The following is a 15,744-nucleotide window of genomic DNA, read 5'->3' as shown; positions in this document are numbered from 1 at the left end:
CAATATTTTCTTAATTTTTTATTGAATTTGCTTTAATTTTTTTTTAAATAAAACACATATTTTTGGAAATATTTTGCAGTAATATCCACAAATTTTTTCTTTAATTTTTTTGGTAATTATTCGTGTTTTTCTTTCAATGATTTTTTGACATTCCACGACGAAGAAAAAAGTGTCATTAACAGTGTTGTACTAAAGGGTAGTAGTACTTCTAGTACTAAAAAAGCAAGTAAAAATCCAAAATTATAAACGAAATAATTAAGCAATAACTAAATAAACAAAGTTTTTTCTTTTTTGTTAAAATTGTTAATAATTTAAAAATTAATTTATTTTAATTTTTTAGTTTTTGTTTAAAAGGAAATTTTATTTAAAAAAATAATACTTTTCTTTATAACTCTGGTTTGTTATTATTTGTCTTCTTCTATTTGAATTTTTTCTTTGTTTTTATTTTTTTGGCTGTCAAAAATATACACGGCAAACGAGAGAGAGCAAGTAGTGTGAGAGAAGTTACGTGTTGAAATTCCAATTGTGAACAAAAAAATTTTAAATTTTTAGAAAAATTGAAACAAAACTCAAACAAATATGGCCAGTTTAATTAGACAACTATTGAAACCAAATGTTTATCGCTCCGCCAACCTATGGATACAGTCTAACAGACTTTTCTCAGCCGAAGGTGGAGCACCACAAACTTACAGCAAGGAAATTCTGAAGCAGCTAGTAAACACCAATAAAGTTGTGGTCTTTATGAAGGGAAATCCTGAAGCTCCACGTTGTGGTTTCAGTAATGCTGTAGTGCAAATCTTGCGTATGCATGGTGTGCAATATGATGCCCATGATGTTTTGGCCAGCGATGAATTAAGACAAAGTAAGTGTTACAAAAAAGTTGAAGGAAAAATGTGGTTTAATTTTCGTTTTGTTTTTGTTCCTTTACAGACATTAAAGATTTCACTGAATGGCCTACCATTCCCCAGGTTTTCATTAATGGTGAATTTGTCGGAGGTTGTGATATTCTATTGCAAATGCATCAAAGCGGCGACTTAATTGAAGAACTTAAAAAGGTCGGCATTGAATCTTTATTGCTAAAGGAAGCCGAAGCTAATGATGGTAAAGATACCAAGAAGGAATAAAATGGACTGTTTTCTATAGCGAAATATAATGTAGAATATATTTTACACACTTGTTATTCATTTTTAGTTTATAATTAAAAAATATATATATATTAAAGATATATTTAATCACCAAAGTTTGTAAGGTTATGTAAACAATGTAGGGGAGGCAATGAACGAAATATGTATGTGTTAAATGTACAGTGTGGAGCAAAAGTGATGATAGCAAGTCATTGTTAAAAATATGTAAAAATGACGAATTGTTTGTGTCCGACATTTTGCTATATTCTGTGAATAAACTAAGAGGAGAAGCAAATTTCACTAGTAGTTTCGCTACTTTTTGTCTGTGTTACATTAGAAATAGTATTGTAGATTAACTCCTTACAAAAAGTGGGAGTAAACCGGAAGGGATCTAGGTTTAAAAACCTCTCGAGAATAGATATAACAAAATTTAATGTTTCATAAAAGTCGATTTACTAGTAAAAGTAGATTCAGATTCATAAAATAGTAAAAAACGGGCTTATTTATATAATTTTTTTGTTTACACCATTATTTATTAACATTTTTGTCCATTACTGTAGTTTTGTTTTGTTTTTACTTTTTAAAATTTTTTCTTGTCAAAAATCTTCATAGTTGTAAAATGTAATATCAAAATACTACATTTTTCTTGAAGATAATCGACTTATCGACAATTTTTGTATAAATAGTCGACCTTTTTCATTTATTTAAAAGTCGACTTTTAGACTTTTCGACTTTTAGTATTTTATAAATGGTCGACTTTTTCCGACTTTTTTCGACTTTTCGACTTTTTTCGACTTTTTCCGACTTTTTTCAACTTTTCGACTTTTTCCGACTTTTCGATTTTTTACTTTTTGACTATTTTCGACTTTTTTCGACTATTTTTTACTTTTTTCGAGTTTTTCCGACTATTTTAGAGTTTTTGACCTATTCCACTTTTTTAAAATATTCGACTATTTTCGACTTTTTTCGATTTTTCGACTTTTTCCGACTTTTCGACTTTTTCCGACTTTTCGACTTTTTTCGACTTTTCGACTTTTTTCGACTTTCTTCGACTTTCTTCGACTTTCTTCGACTTTTTTCGACTTTTTTCGACTTTTCGACTTTTTTCGACATTTCGACTTTTTTCGACTTTTATTTACAAAGTCGACTTTTCGACTTTTTTCATAGACGATAGTCGAGTTATCGACTTTTTTGGAACAAAATAGTCGACTTCGACTTTTCGACTTTTTTCGACAAAAAGTCGATTTATAGAACCCTACTGTAAATACTTTTCATTTTTATATATTTTTCATAGATATAAAATAAACCATTTACCAACACTATTCATACTTTTTAAAACAACCCTGCAAATTCATTTTCTCACTCTGTCTCTCTAATTGGAAAATTTAAACAAATGTCAAAAGAAAAATTTCAACTGAAGAAGCGCCAGGAAATTTTTTCAAGCTTTTTTTTTTAATTGCTATTCAAAAAGTGTGAAAAACTTTCCAAAAAAATGTATTTAATATCAACAGCTAAGACTACGGTCTTAACGGATTTTAATGATTTGGAAACTAAATCCATTTATCAACATTCCAATGGTGAGACAACAGATTTTCAATTTTATGCCCAACAGCGCATCTTTGTGGAGGTTAATAAAAAATCCGGTTTAGAAATAATGCGCATAAAGGAAAAGGCTCAAAGTAAGAAAGATTTTGTGGTAGAGTGAATTAAATTGTTAATAATTTTATTTAATTAATAGAAGCCGATATCCAGCGTGTGCGTAAACTAACCATTGATAATGTTTATTGTGTGGCCTGTGCCAAACAGTCCCTGGAAGAGATGGCTGTTGGTTTAGCTAATGGTCAAGTTAAATTGTATAATTATAAAAAATCAGAGTTTATACATAAGTTTAATGCAGGTAAGTTATTTTACAGAAATATTAATTGGCATTCAATAGTATAGATAAAAAGTGCATATTCTTTATTATGATTAGGGCTATTGGCCAGTCATTTGTTTGAAGTTATTATTAAGTGATCTCTTATTTTCCTTCAAAAATCTATTTATGGTCAAAAGTCTATATTTTTACTATATGTAGATCGTCCATAGTATTGACTATAGATCAGTCTATAGTCTTGACTATAGAACAGTCTATATCTTGACTATAGATCAGACTACATTCCTGGCTATAGATCAGCCTATAGTCTTGACTATAGATCAGTCTATAGTCTTGACTTTAGATCTGTCAATAGTCTTGACTATAGATCAGTCTATAGTCTTGAATATAGATCAGTCTATAGCGTTAGATCTGTCAATAGTCTTGACTATAGATCAGTCTATAGTCTTGAATATAGATCAGTCTATAGTGTTAGATTGGTCTATAGTCTTGAATATTGATCAGTCTATAGTATTGACTATAGATCAGTCTATAGTCTCGACTATAGATCAGTCTATATCTTGACTATAGATCAGACTACATTCCTGGCTATAGATCAGCCTATAGTCTTGACTATAGATCAGTCTATAGTCTTGACTTTAGATCTGTCAATAGTCTTGACTATAGATCAGTCTATAGTCTTGAATATAGATCAGTCTATAGTGTTAGATCTGTCAATAGTCTTGACTATAGATCAGTCTATAGTCTAGAATATAGATCAGTCTATAGTGTTAGATTGGTCTATAGTCTTGAATATTGATCAGTCTATAGTATTGTCTATAGATCAGTCTATATCTTGACTATAGATCAGTCTATATCTTGACTATAGATCAGACTACATTCCTGGCTATAGATCAGCCTATAGTCTTGACTATAGATCAGTCTATAGTCTTGACTTTAGATCTGTCAATAGTCTTGATTATAGATCAGTCTATAGTCTTGAATATAGATCAGTCTATAGTGTTAGATCGGTCTATAGTCTTGAATATTGATCAGTCTATAGTATTGACTATAGATCAGTCTATAGTATTGTCTATAGATCAGTCTATAGTCTTGACTATAGATCAGACTACATTCCTGGCTATAGATCAGCCTATAGTCTTGACTATAGATCAGTCTATAGTCTTGACTTTAGATCTGTCAATAGTCTTGACTATAGATCAGTCTATAGTCTTGAATATAGATCAGTCTATAGTGTTAGATCTGTCAATAGTCTTGACTATAGATCAGTCTATAGTCTTGAATATAGATCAGTCTATAGTGTTAGATTGGTCTATAGTCTTGAATATTGATCAGTCTATAGTATTGTCTATAGATCAGTCTATAGTCTTGACTATAGATCAGTCTATATCTTGACTATAGATCAGACTACATTCCTGGCTATAGATCAGCCTATAGTCTTGACTATAGATCAGTCTATAGTCTTGACTTTAGATCTGTCAATAGTCTTGACTATAGATCAGTCTATAGTCTTGAATGTAGATCAGTCTATAGTGTTAGATCGGTCTATAGTCTTGAATATTGATCAGTCTATAGTATTGACTATAGATCAGTCTATAGTCTTGACTATAGATCAGACTACATTCCTGGCTATAGATCAGCCTATAGTCTTGACTATAGATCAGCCTATAGTCTTGAATATAGATCAGTCTATAGTGTTAGATCTGTCAATAGTCTTGACTATAGATCAGTCTATAGTCTTGAATATAGATCAGTCTATAGTGTTAGATTGGTCTATAGTCTTGAATATTGATCAGTCTATAGTATTGACTATAGATCAGTCTATAGTATTGTCTATAGATCAGTCTATAGTCTTGACTATAGATCAGACTACATTCCTGGCTATAGATCAGCCTATAGTCTTGACTATAGATCAGTCTATAGTCTTGACTTTAGATCTGTCAATAGTCTTGACTATAGATCAGTCTATAGTCTTGAATATAGATCAGTCTATAGTGTTAGATCTGTCAATAGTCTTGACTATAGATCAGTCTATAGTCTTGAATATAGATCAGTCTATAGTGTTAGATTGGTCTATAGTCTTGAATATTGATCAGTCTATAGTATTGTCTATAGATCAGTCTATAGTCTTGACTATAGATCAGTCTATATCTTGACTATAGATCAGACTACATTCCTGGCTATAGATCAGCCTATAGTCTTGACTATAGATCAGTCTATAGTCTTGACTTTAGATCTGTCAATAGTCTTGACTATGGATCAGTCTATAGTCTTGACTATAGATCAGTCTATAGTGTTAGATCGGTCTATAGTCTTGAATATTGATCAGTCTATAGTATTGACTATAGATCAGTCTATAGTATTGACTATAGATCAGTCTATAGTCTTGACTATAGATCAGTCTAACTAGATTCAATCGCTTTATTAAATGAATTTTATTTTATTTCAGATTCTAATCGTAATTCTGTTTTATATTTGGATTATAATGCTTCAGATGAGTATATAGCTTCAGTATTTGAAAATGGTTCCATTAACATATATGGCCACCGAACAAAAACAAAAATTGATTCTTTCAACATAGATGGCAAGTAAGTGAAATTTTTTAAAAAATATTTAAATTAGAAAAGATTCTTATTAAAAGTGAAATGATTTGGTGATATTTAATTGTAAGGGGATAGATTAAAACAATATGATTTCCTAATTATAGATTTGTATCTAATTTATTAGTAATCTTTTTTCTTTGAAAACTCACGCAAATTTAAAAACATTTTCAAAAAAGTAAAAAAGAGAAATTATAAAATCCGCTTTTAAACAATATGATAATGTTAATGCATCCTTTGGGGAAAGTCAATCTTTTACAATTAATATGTAGAGATAAGTTTTGGTTCAAGCTTGTAAATTTTTAAGTTTCAGCAGTTTGAGTAGTTTTTAATATAAATTTCTCAAAAAAATCTTCCTGCACTAGTCCACAGACTACAAACTATAACAATATTTATCTCTCTTAAACAACTTCCACCTCTTCCAGTTCAACATTGGCACGTTTTCATCCCACTAAACGTTTTCAATTATCTATAGCCTCCTATAAAGGAGCTGTAACTATCTATGACGTTCATTCGAAACGTAAATTATTTCATGCTACCGATGCTCATGGAGCACAATGTCGAGATTTATGTATGTCTCCTGCTAATCCCGATACCTTAATAAGTGTAGGTTATGATTGTGTCATAAATATATTCGATACAAGACGTAAAGTTAAACCAGTACAATTGATCTATTGTCATCCTTTGTCAACTGTGGCGGCTAGTGAATGTGGTACTTACTTTTGTGTGGGCAATCTAAAAGGCGAACTTACCACTTATGATATGCGTAATACAAAAGTGTTTTTGGCGTCGAAAAAGATTCATGATTGTGGTGTAACACGTGTGGCCTTTGCGCCGGTGGCAGCTGATAATAGCACTAGTTTTTCTAGTTCTGGTGTGGGAGCCGAACACTCTGTAATGGCCTTGCCTACGGGCAGTGGTGGTGGAGTTGGCGGTACAGAGTTGCGTAAATCTATAGCCTCAAATCTCTTGGTAGCAACAGAGAATACTAGAGCTCATCGTGATTCATTTTGTGATTTTCTCGATTTTCAGGCAAATCGTGGTCAAGAGAAATTATCACCCAGATTTGCTCCACGCAGAGATAGTTTTGATTGGGATGCACTTTCACGAAAACCCGTGACAGATGATAATCGCATGTCTTTTATTGGTCTTAGTGCTGTACCTTCTAATACTTCGGCCACACAAAATGATTCGTTTGATACGAAAATGAATTCATCGGATGTTATAAAAATTCCCCTTAGAGAACGTAGCAATACGCCACAACATACTCCCGTCACCGGTAAACTAACCCAAATAATGGAAGAGGAAAAATGTTTGCAGGAGACTTTGGAAACTTCCAGTCAAAATCTTACCTCAGACAGTGATAAAGAGAATCCCCAAATGGATTTAGATTTTGTACAAACACGTCTAAAGCCTTTGGCAGTTGATTTTAATAGTACACCACGCCGTGACAGGACCTCCATGGAAAGCATATTGACCTCTAATAAGCCTACCCAAATACAACCCGTCACTTCCACAGCTACCAAGAAACCTTTACCCCAAGTTAAGGTAACCAGTGCTCCTAATGATGTTCAGCAAGCTATTTCGGATTTACGCTCCGAAATGTTACAACGTTTCGATAAATTGGAATTTGAAATGAAATTTTTAGCTGAAAATAATAAATGGCAAATATTTACGCACAATTTTAATCTATGGAATCAACGTGCCGAACAAACTGAAGAAATACGTGACTGTTTGGGTATTCTATTGCAGACAGATCCCTTTGTTAATGAGTTTTTAAGACTGAAGGAAGAAAATGAATTGTTGAAGAAACAATTGCAACAATTTATAAAGGATTAATGTTTCAACAATTTTATTTATTACTTTTTCTTTAATTAATTAGTTTTGTTTTGCTTTTGTTTTAAATTGTATTTATTTGTAATTTAAGAATTTTACAATTGTTAAAGGAATTTGAAATTCTTTACAGTTGAAAAATTCTTACTTATTTGAAATTTGCTCTGTTTTTTTAAATAAAATTTTATATGAAAATAATTTGGGTTTTTATTTTATTTGAAGAAACTTTATGTTTTTAGGTTCCTTTCTGAGGATGATTCTCGTTTTCCTCTCCTTGGGGTCCTGTTCTCAGTTCATCATTTCAAGTTACCGTATGGTATTTCCTCGCCCATGTTTTTAATTCCATCAAACTGTTTAATCAGGTTCTCTTCCTCAAGCTACCTTTCGCAAACTTTTAGCAAACACATTTGCTCTTTTATGTCTGATTATCCCCGAGTGGTCTGTTACATTTGTAGCTTACCACTGGAAAAGTATTTGATTATGGCTCTTAGATTAAAACTTATCAATTGCCTTCTGTCCAATTCATTTTACATCAATTAGGAAGATAATCGTATATTTCGGTTTTCAGGTATTCAATGTCCCCTAGTTTTGAACCATCCCTGTAACAACAGATTCCAGCAGAGCTTGGCTCCAATGTTCTGTTTTATTACGATCTCCTATATGGGACCAATGTTTCACAATTTCGGTTTTCCCTATGCTATTGGACATATTTGCTGTTTGTGTATAAAAGTCTGGTATGTCCAGTTTACATTGATCACTTGTCCTGTAACGGGCTTTGATCATTTCGACAGACGACAAGAGCTCGGCTGTGAATGATGCCTCTTAACTTACATGCGCTTCGATCGAGGAATGTTCAGTAATGTCTCTAAAGCTTTGGTCATCGAAGTGCTCAAGACTCCACTCACACTTAAACAACATGTTTGCTAAATTCTCTGATTACATACATAAGTGTCGCAGCAGTTCGACAAAGTGCCAATGTACACGTAAATGACAGTCATTTCAATTAATGTCTAACCACCAGGTTGACCATAATTTGTCTATATTGGATTATTCGTCTCCAATGTAATTTGCGTAGTGGAGAGAGAAGACTGTTGACACTTTACTGTACGAGAGCGAAGATAGTCATCACTTTACTAGATAAACGAAGACAACCGTCACGATACGGTTGACTCTAGAGTGACAGTTGTCACTTTAATGCCGCCTTTGTAAGCAAGAGCGAAGACAAGTAGTGCCTTTACTGTCCCCAAGTAATCTATAGAGTAGAAGCTTAAAAGACAAATTTAAGGGAAAATATTCATTGAATCCTTTGGACCAGCATTCTGACAATATTTTTGTAATCAATAGAATGACTATTAACTTCCTCCTAGATCAAGTACATGTTAAAATAGCAAATCAACTGGGTAGTCAGTCGATAGATAGGAGTAACACTAAGTGGTAGTTTAAATTGCTATTTCTGGTCAACAAGAGTTAATTGACTTCCCAGCAGTTCGACAAATAGTCAATGTACCCGAAAAATAAAGTCATTTCCACTAACGGCGAGAGTGAAGGCAGTCGACACTTTGTAAACAGTAGCAGAGACAAACTGTTGCCTTTCCGTCTCTAAGTAATCTAGAGATTAACTTCCTTCTTGGACAAGCACATGTAGTCTACGGCTAGGGGTAAACTTTATTGATGTTTTAAACAGCTAGTTCCATGTTGTCCCCCCCGAATTGCTGGGTGCTTGCTGACTTCCTCCTTGGACATGTCTATGTTTAAATAACTATTCAGCTAGCTGATCGTGGTGACCCTAAGTTGTAGTTTAAATAACTAGTTCGGGACTGTTCTTGGAAATTGCTGATTTAGGTTATGTTAAGAAGGATTATACAATCTAAAATGGTATAACTCCATTCGGAGACCATAAGGTCCATTGTGATTTCCTTCGTAAAAAGTGAAGATCAATGATAGAGAAAAAACATAAAGTGAAGAGAGAACGGAAGCCGGTCGATTTCTAAGGGATTTCATACTAGAAGTTTTCCCGAAATAATTATCAAAAAACAAAGAAGTGTGAGAGAATCTAAATCTCCCTTTAAATAATGTAAAGTCCCGCAATATCCGCCAGAAAAATCAGAAATTTCAACCTGATATTCAGTATTCTAGAACAGCGGCAAATTATAGACTCTGAGCTTATCCAGTCCTATAAATATCTGGATAGCTCTTACATAAGTGTTAGCTAGGTCTGGTTGATGATGCCATGGAGTTTTAAGAAAGATCAACCTATAATACTGATAGATGGGTGGTCTCACTCTCCTGTCCCTATCATATACTTACGTATTTTAAAGATGAATAATCCAAAAAGTCAATATTAACAAACTTTAATGTTTTTTAGGTTTATAATCGCATATCTCTATAATACTTTTTATTGGCATTTAAACTATAGATTATATATATCATCTAATGATATTTTTTGGATATATCTTTGGTATAACAATTATCATTTCACTGTGTTTATTCAATTTCCTCTATCCTATCCAGATCCTGAGTCGTCATATCAACCTTTTTAATAAAATTTTACTTTTTAAGTTAAATTTACAAAAGTTAAAGCATATTAAACTTACCGATATTGTAGTATTAAAATTACCATAATCGATAACATAACGTTCATTTAAACTATCATATTTGATAATATTTATAAAACGTTGACCCCAAAAGATTTCTCTCGGTACATAGGAGGTTCTAGCTTCGGTAACTTGAGCAGTGGCAGCCGAAACACCAACAATACTGACATACAATTCAAACTGAGCATTCGTGACATCTTTGGCGCATTTGAAGTGAGCCAGAGGTGAGGTTTCATCGATAACATGACAAACAATTTCCGGCCATACTATAATCTGTTGTCCTTTATTTTCCAATTTCAATTCGGTATGAGTTTTAAGCAATTCACCTTCTTTGGTGCTGGGTAAGAGAGAGAGAGAGAAAGAAGGGGGATTTAATATTTGGTTGATATGTTATGGTACAACTTACGGTTTATCGATGATCATATAGACTCGTATTTTCGATTCTATAGTTTGTTGCTCTCTGGGATCACAGACACGAAATAGTAAACATAATTTACCATCACGATGACAAATCTGTTGGGGAAAATTTTAGCAACATTGTGATAAAACTCAATATTCCCAATTACTTACCACTGCCTTATCACTAAATTTCAATTTAGTTAATTGCTTAGCTGGTCTAGCAGTTTTAGCATAAATTATACTTATCATACCTCCTTCTATGGCAATAGAAACGATAATTTGTAAAATAAATAAAAACATCGTCTCCGGACACTCTTCACTGGGGTACTTCTCACCAAAACCAATGGTAGTTTGTGTTTCAATCGAATATATAAACATAGAAGTAAAATCATAAACACCAATTATGCAGGGATCTTTGCCCTCACCCAAACGTTCTCCCGTGACCTCGTCAAACATTAGATCGCCATGGGAAAAGGCCACCATATAGCAGAGTATAGCGAAAAATGTCCAACTTAGAAAATAACTACCAATAAACATGGTCAACATATATTTCCAATCTAATTCAATCTATTAAAGAAATATTTAAAACTTTAAATCAAAAAACCACATAAAACTCAAATATACTGGACACATGGACATGAATTTTTTATTAATTATTAGTAGATTATTGGTATGACAAAAAGTTTATTAATTAATTGATTAAAAATAGTAAAAAATATATTAAACATAGAGTTTGGTTAAAGATAGACTAATGATTTTTATGTTAATTAATTTGTTAATAAAGGTTAGTTTCAGTTTATTAATCATATAAACTAAATATAACACGCTTATTATTAATACTACTACTCTCTACTTCATCATTATCACTAATTGCATTCACTTCACTAATTTTGTTATTTTCCCCATCTCGATCTTTATTATTCTCTGTAATTTGTACAGTATCCTTTAAAATTTGACTATCACTTGTTAATTTTTCATCATCACATTTAAATGGTATTTGTGCTGTATTATTTACAGTGATGGTGGATGACGATGAAGATGTTGTTGTGGTGGTTGTTGTATATGTTAAAAATCTCTGAGGTAAGATCCACCTTACCAATGTTGTTACAAAATCCCTTATATAACGCCATGATTTTTCGGGAATCTTTTTAAATGACACATTCTCACGACCATTCTTTTCGATTACACGATAAGGTTTACGGCGATAGTAAAAAGTATCAACTTCTGTATGAATGATTTTAGAAAAGGATATAGATGATAGGGATTAAAGTTATCAGGGGTTATAGTTATATTTACCATTTCTTCGAAGATCGGAGTTAAGTTCTATGGTACTGCCAGCCCATTCGGTGGTCAGAAAGCTGTAAATAAAAAAAGAAATTTGTTAAAGGAACATTGCGGAGTTATTAGCAATTGATTGGTATAGTTGTTAACTATCTGCAGCTGTAGACTTTAGATAACATTCACAGCTATAGACTAGACTATAGACTAGACTATAGACTAGACTATAGACTAGACTATAGACTAGACTATAGACTAGACTATAGACTAAACTATAGACTAGACTAGAGACTAGACTATAGACTAGACTATAGACTAAACTATAGACTAGACTATAGACTAGACTATAGACTAGACTATAGACTAGACTAGAGACTAGACTATAGACTAGACTATAGACTAGACTATAGACTAGACTATAGACTAGACTATAGACTAGACTATAGACTAGACTATAGACTAGACTGTAGACTAGACTATAGACTAGACTATAGACTAGATTAGACTAGACTAAGACTAACTGTAGACTAGACTATAGACTAGACTAGAACTAGACTATAGACTAGACTATACTAGACTGTAGACTAACTATAGACTAGACTATAGACTAGATATAGACTAGACTATAGACTAGACTTAGACTAGAATAGACTAGACTATAGACTAGACTATAGACTAGACTATAGACTAGACTATAGACTAGACTATAGACTAGACTATAGACTAGACTATAGACTAGACTATAGACTAGACTATAGACTAGACTATAGACTAGACTATATACTAGACTATAGACTAGACTATAGACTAGACTATAGACTAGACTATAGACTAGGCTATAGACTAGACTATAGATTAGACTATAGACTAGACTATAGACTAGACTATAGACTAGACTTTAGACTAGACTATAGACTAGACTATAGACTAGACTATAGACTAGACTGTAGACTAGACTATAGACTAGACTATAGACTAGACTATAGGCTCGAATATAGACTAGACTATAGACTAGACTATAGACTAGACTATAGACTAGACTATAGACTAGACTATAGACTAGACTATAGACTAGACTATAGACTAGACTATAGACTAGACTATAGACTAGACTATAGACTAGACTATAGACTAGACTATAGACTAGACTAGACTAAGACTAGACTAACTAGACTAATATAGACGAGACTATAGACCTAGACTATAGACTAGACTATAGACTAGACTATAGACTAGACTATAGACTAGACTATAGACTAGACTATAGACTAGACTATAGACTAGACTATAGACTAGACTATAGACTAGACTATAGACTAGACTATGACTAGACTATAGACTAGACTATAGACTAGACTATAGACTAGACTATAGACTAGACTATAGACTAGACAGACTATAGACTAGACTATAGACTAGACTATAGACTAGACTATAGACTAGACTATAGACTAACTATAGACTAGACTATAGACTAGACTATAGACTAGACTATAGACTAGACTATAGACTAGACTATAGACTAGACTATAGACTAGACTATAGACTAGACTATAGACTAGACTAATAGACTAGACTATAGACTAGACTATAGACTAGACTAGAGACTAGACTATAGACTAGACTATAGACTAGACTACTATAGACTAGACTATAGACTAGGACTATAGACTAGACTATAGACTAGACTATAGACTAGACTATAGACTAGACTATAGACTAGACTATAGACGACTAGACTATAGACTAGACTATAGACTAGACTATAGACTAGACTATAGACTAGACTATAGACTAGACTATAGACTAGACTATAGACTAGACTATAGACTAGACTATAGACTAGACTATAGACTAGACTATAGACTAGACTATAGACTAGACTATAGACTAGACTATAGACTATACTATAGACTAGACTATAGACTAGCTATAGACTAGACTATAGACTAGACTATAGACTAGAACTATAGACTAGACTATAGACTAGACTATAGACTAGACTATAGACTAGACTATAGCTAGACTATAGACTAGAACTATAGACTAGACTATAGACTAGACTATAGACTAGACTAGACTATAGACTAGACTATAGACTAGACTATAGACTAGACTATAGAACTATAGACTAGACTATAGACTAGACTATAGACTAGACTATAGACTAGACTATAGACTAGACTATAGACTAGACTATAGACTAGACTATAGACTAGACTATAGACTAGACTATAGACTAGACTATAGACTAGACTATAGACTAGACTATAGACTAGACTATAGACTAGACTATAGACTAGACTATAGACTAGACTATAGACTAGACTATAGACTAGACTAGAGACTATACAGACTATACTATAGACTAGACTATATACTAGACTATAGACTAGACTATAGACCAGACTATAGACTAGACTATAGACTAGACTATAGACTAGGCTATAGACTAGACTATAGACTAGACTATAGACTAGACTATAGACTAGACTATAGACTAGACTATAGACTAGACTATAGACTAGACTATAGACTAGACTATAGACTAGACTATAGGCTAGACTATAGACTAGACTATAGACTAGACTATAGACTAGACTATAGACTAGACTATAGACTAGACTATAGACTAGACTATAGACTAGACTATAGGCTAGACTATAGACTAGACTATAGACTAGACTATAGACTAGACTATAGACTAGACTATAGACTAGACTATAGACTAGACTATAGACTAGACTATAGACTAGACTATAGACTAGACTATAGGCTAGACTATAGACTAGACTATAGACTAGACTATAGGCTCGAATATAGACTCGACTATAGGCTCGACTATAGGCTCGACTATAGGCTCGACTATAGACTCGACTATAGACTAGACTATAGACTAGACTATAGACTAGATTATAAACTAGACTATAGACTAGACTATAGACAAGACTATAACTAGACTATAGGCTCGACTATAGACTCGACTATAGACTCGACTATAGACTCGACTATAGACTCGACTATAGACTCGACTATAGACTCGACTATTGACTCTACTATAGACTAGGCTATAGACTAGACTAGACTGTAGACTATACTAAAGACTAGACTATAGACTAGACTATAGACTAGACTATACTATAGACTAGACTATAGACTAGACTATACTATAGACTAGACTATAGACTAGACTATAGACTAAACTATAGACTAAACTATAGACAAAATTCAACACGAATATCCATTATGTGAACTATAGTTCATATAATGTCTATATATAGACACAAATCGAATAATAGACATTTATAAATATCGTACATATATAAGGCTCTTAATATTCAACACAAAACACACTCTTATTCGTACGATTCTTGTACTATTTTCCAAAATCTGGAAATTTTCTTCGCACCCTTCTAGAAATAAATTAATTAATTTTTTCAAATTTGGAAAAAAAATCGTAATTACTATGTTCAAATCTCTTTATTATGAATTGTTTAAATTTAATTGTTAATATAGGTATGTATATTATCAGTTAATCAGTAAGTTAGTTGTTACTGCTGGTGATATCGATGTTTCGAAATGACTCAATTGTGTTGGCAAATGCAGATAGCGTGGCAAACGTCATCAACAGGGCATATCACAGAGTTCAAGTTCCTCTATTGAAAGTGAAATAGTTTAAAAACATTCTAAATATTAGTAAGTGCCATATGAAAACCTATAAAAGAGGTAATATATAGGGTTAGTAATGATTAAAATGGATTAAAAATTTATGTCAAACAAAAACCGTGAAATGCCCAAATGTTATTTTGCGAAAATAGTTTCATTTAATTTAAATTCACGCAATGTTTTGGAAAAAAAATAAAAGAAGAGTTATTGTGCATGCTTAAATATTTTATTGAAATTGTAAACTTTGAATTTTTAAAAATAAATAGCATTTATACGAGAGTTACTTGAATCATTTGTGATTGTAGGTCTCATGTAGTTCTAATTTCATAACACTATATTTAGTTGATTCATATTTATATTTTTCATACCCTACACTA

At 32.4% G+C, this 15,744-nt stretch overlaps 3 protein-coding genes across 3 annotated transcripts in view; 2 read left to right on the top strand and 1 right to left on the bottom strand.

Moving 5' to 3' along the window:
- The first annotated feature begins 429 nt into the window (after positions 1-429).
- LOC119607133 (glutaredoxin-related protein 5, mitochondrial) lies at positions 430-1,240 on the top strand. The gene is made up of 2 exons (XM_037960919.1): positions 430-862; positions 931-1,240. The coding sequence occupies exons 1-2, from the start codon at positions 580-582 to the stop codon at positions 1,122-1,124; spliced, it is 477 nt and encodes a 158-aa protein (XP_037816847.1). The 5' UTR covers positions 430-579; the 3' UTR covers positions 1,125-1,240.
- A 1,347-nt stretch (positions 1,241-2,587) lies between these two features.
- Positions 2,588-7,532, top strand: LOC119607138 (protein NEDD1). Its single transcript, XM_037960930.1, has 4 exons — positions 2,588-2,803; positions 2,863-3,021; positions 5,447-5,585; positions 6,023-7,532. Exons 1-4 carry the CDS (start codon positions 2,617-2,619, stop codon positions 7,434-7,436), a joined length of 1,899 nt encoding a protein of 632 aa, XP_037816858.1. The 5' UTR covers positions 2,588-2,616; the 3' UTR covers positions 7,437-7,532.
- A 2,255-nt stretch (positions 7,533-9,787) lies between these two features.
- LOC119607139 (ATP-sensitive inward rectifier potassium channel 12) overlaps positions 9,788-15,744 on the bottom strand; it is a 10,075-nt gene continuing 4,118 nt past the window's right edge. Inside the window, exons 2-7 of the mRNA XM_037960931.1 lie at positions 11,720-11,781; positions 11,520-11,647; positions 10,595-10,990; positions 10,431-10,537; positions 10,025-10,361; positions 9,788-9,962 (exon numbers count right to left, since the gene is read on the bottom strand). Coding sequence (XP_037816859.1) covers positions 9,915-9,962; positions 10,025-10,361; positions 10,431-10,537; positions 10,595-10,990; positions 11,520-11,647; positions 11,720-11,781 — 1,078 coding nt within the window. The 3' untranslated portion in view covers positions 9,788-9,914. The remainder of the gene's footprint in view (positions 9,963-10,024; positions 10,362-10,430; positions 10,538-10,594; positions 10,991-11,519; positions 11,648-11,719; positions 11,782-15,744) is intronic.

This window comes from Lucilia sericata, unplaced genomic scaffold, assembly GCF_015586225.1.
Source record: "Lucilia sericata isolate MDLA Ls3-8-SP2 unplaced genomic scaffold, ASM1558622v1 Contig000659F_arrow, whole genome shotgun sequence".
NCBI classification, from domain to species: Eukaryota; Metazoa; Arthropoda; class Insecta; order Diptera; family Calliphoridae; genus Lucilia; species Lucilia sericata.
The sequence above is the reverse complement of the archived record's forward strand: the minus strand, read 5'-3'. Positions and strand labels throughout refer to the sequence as shown.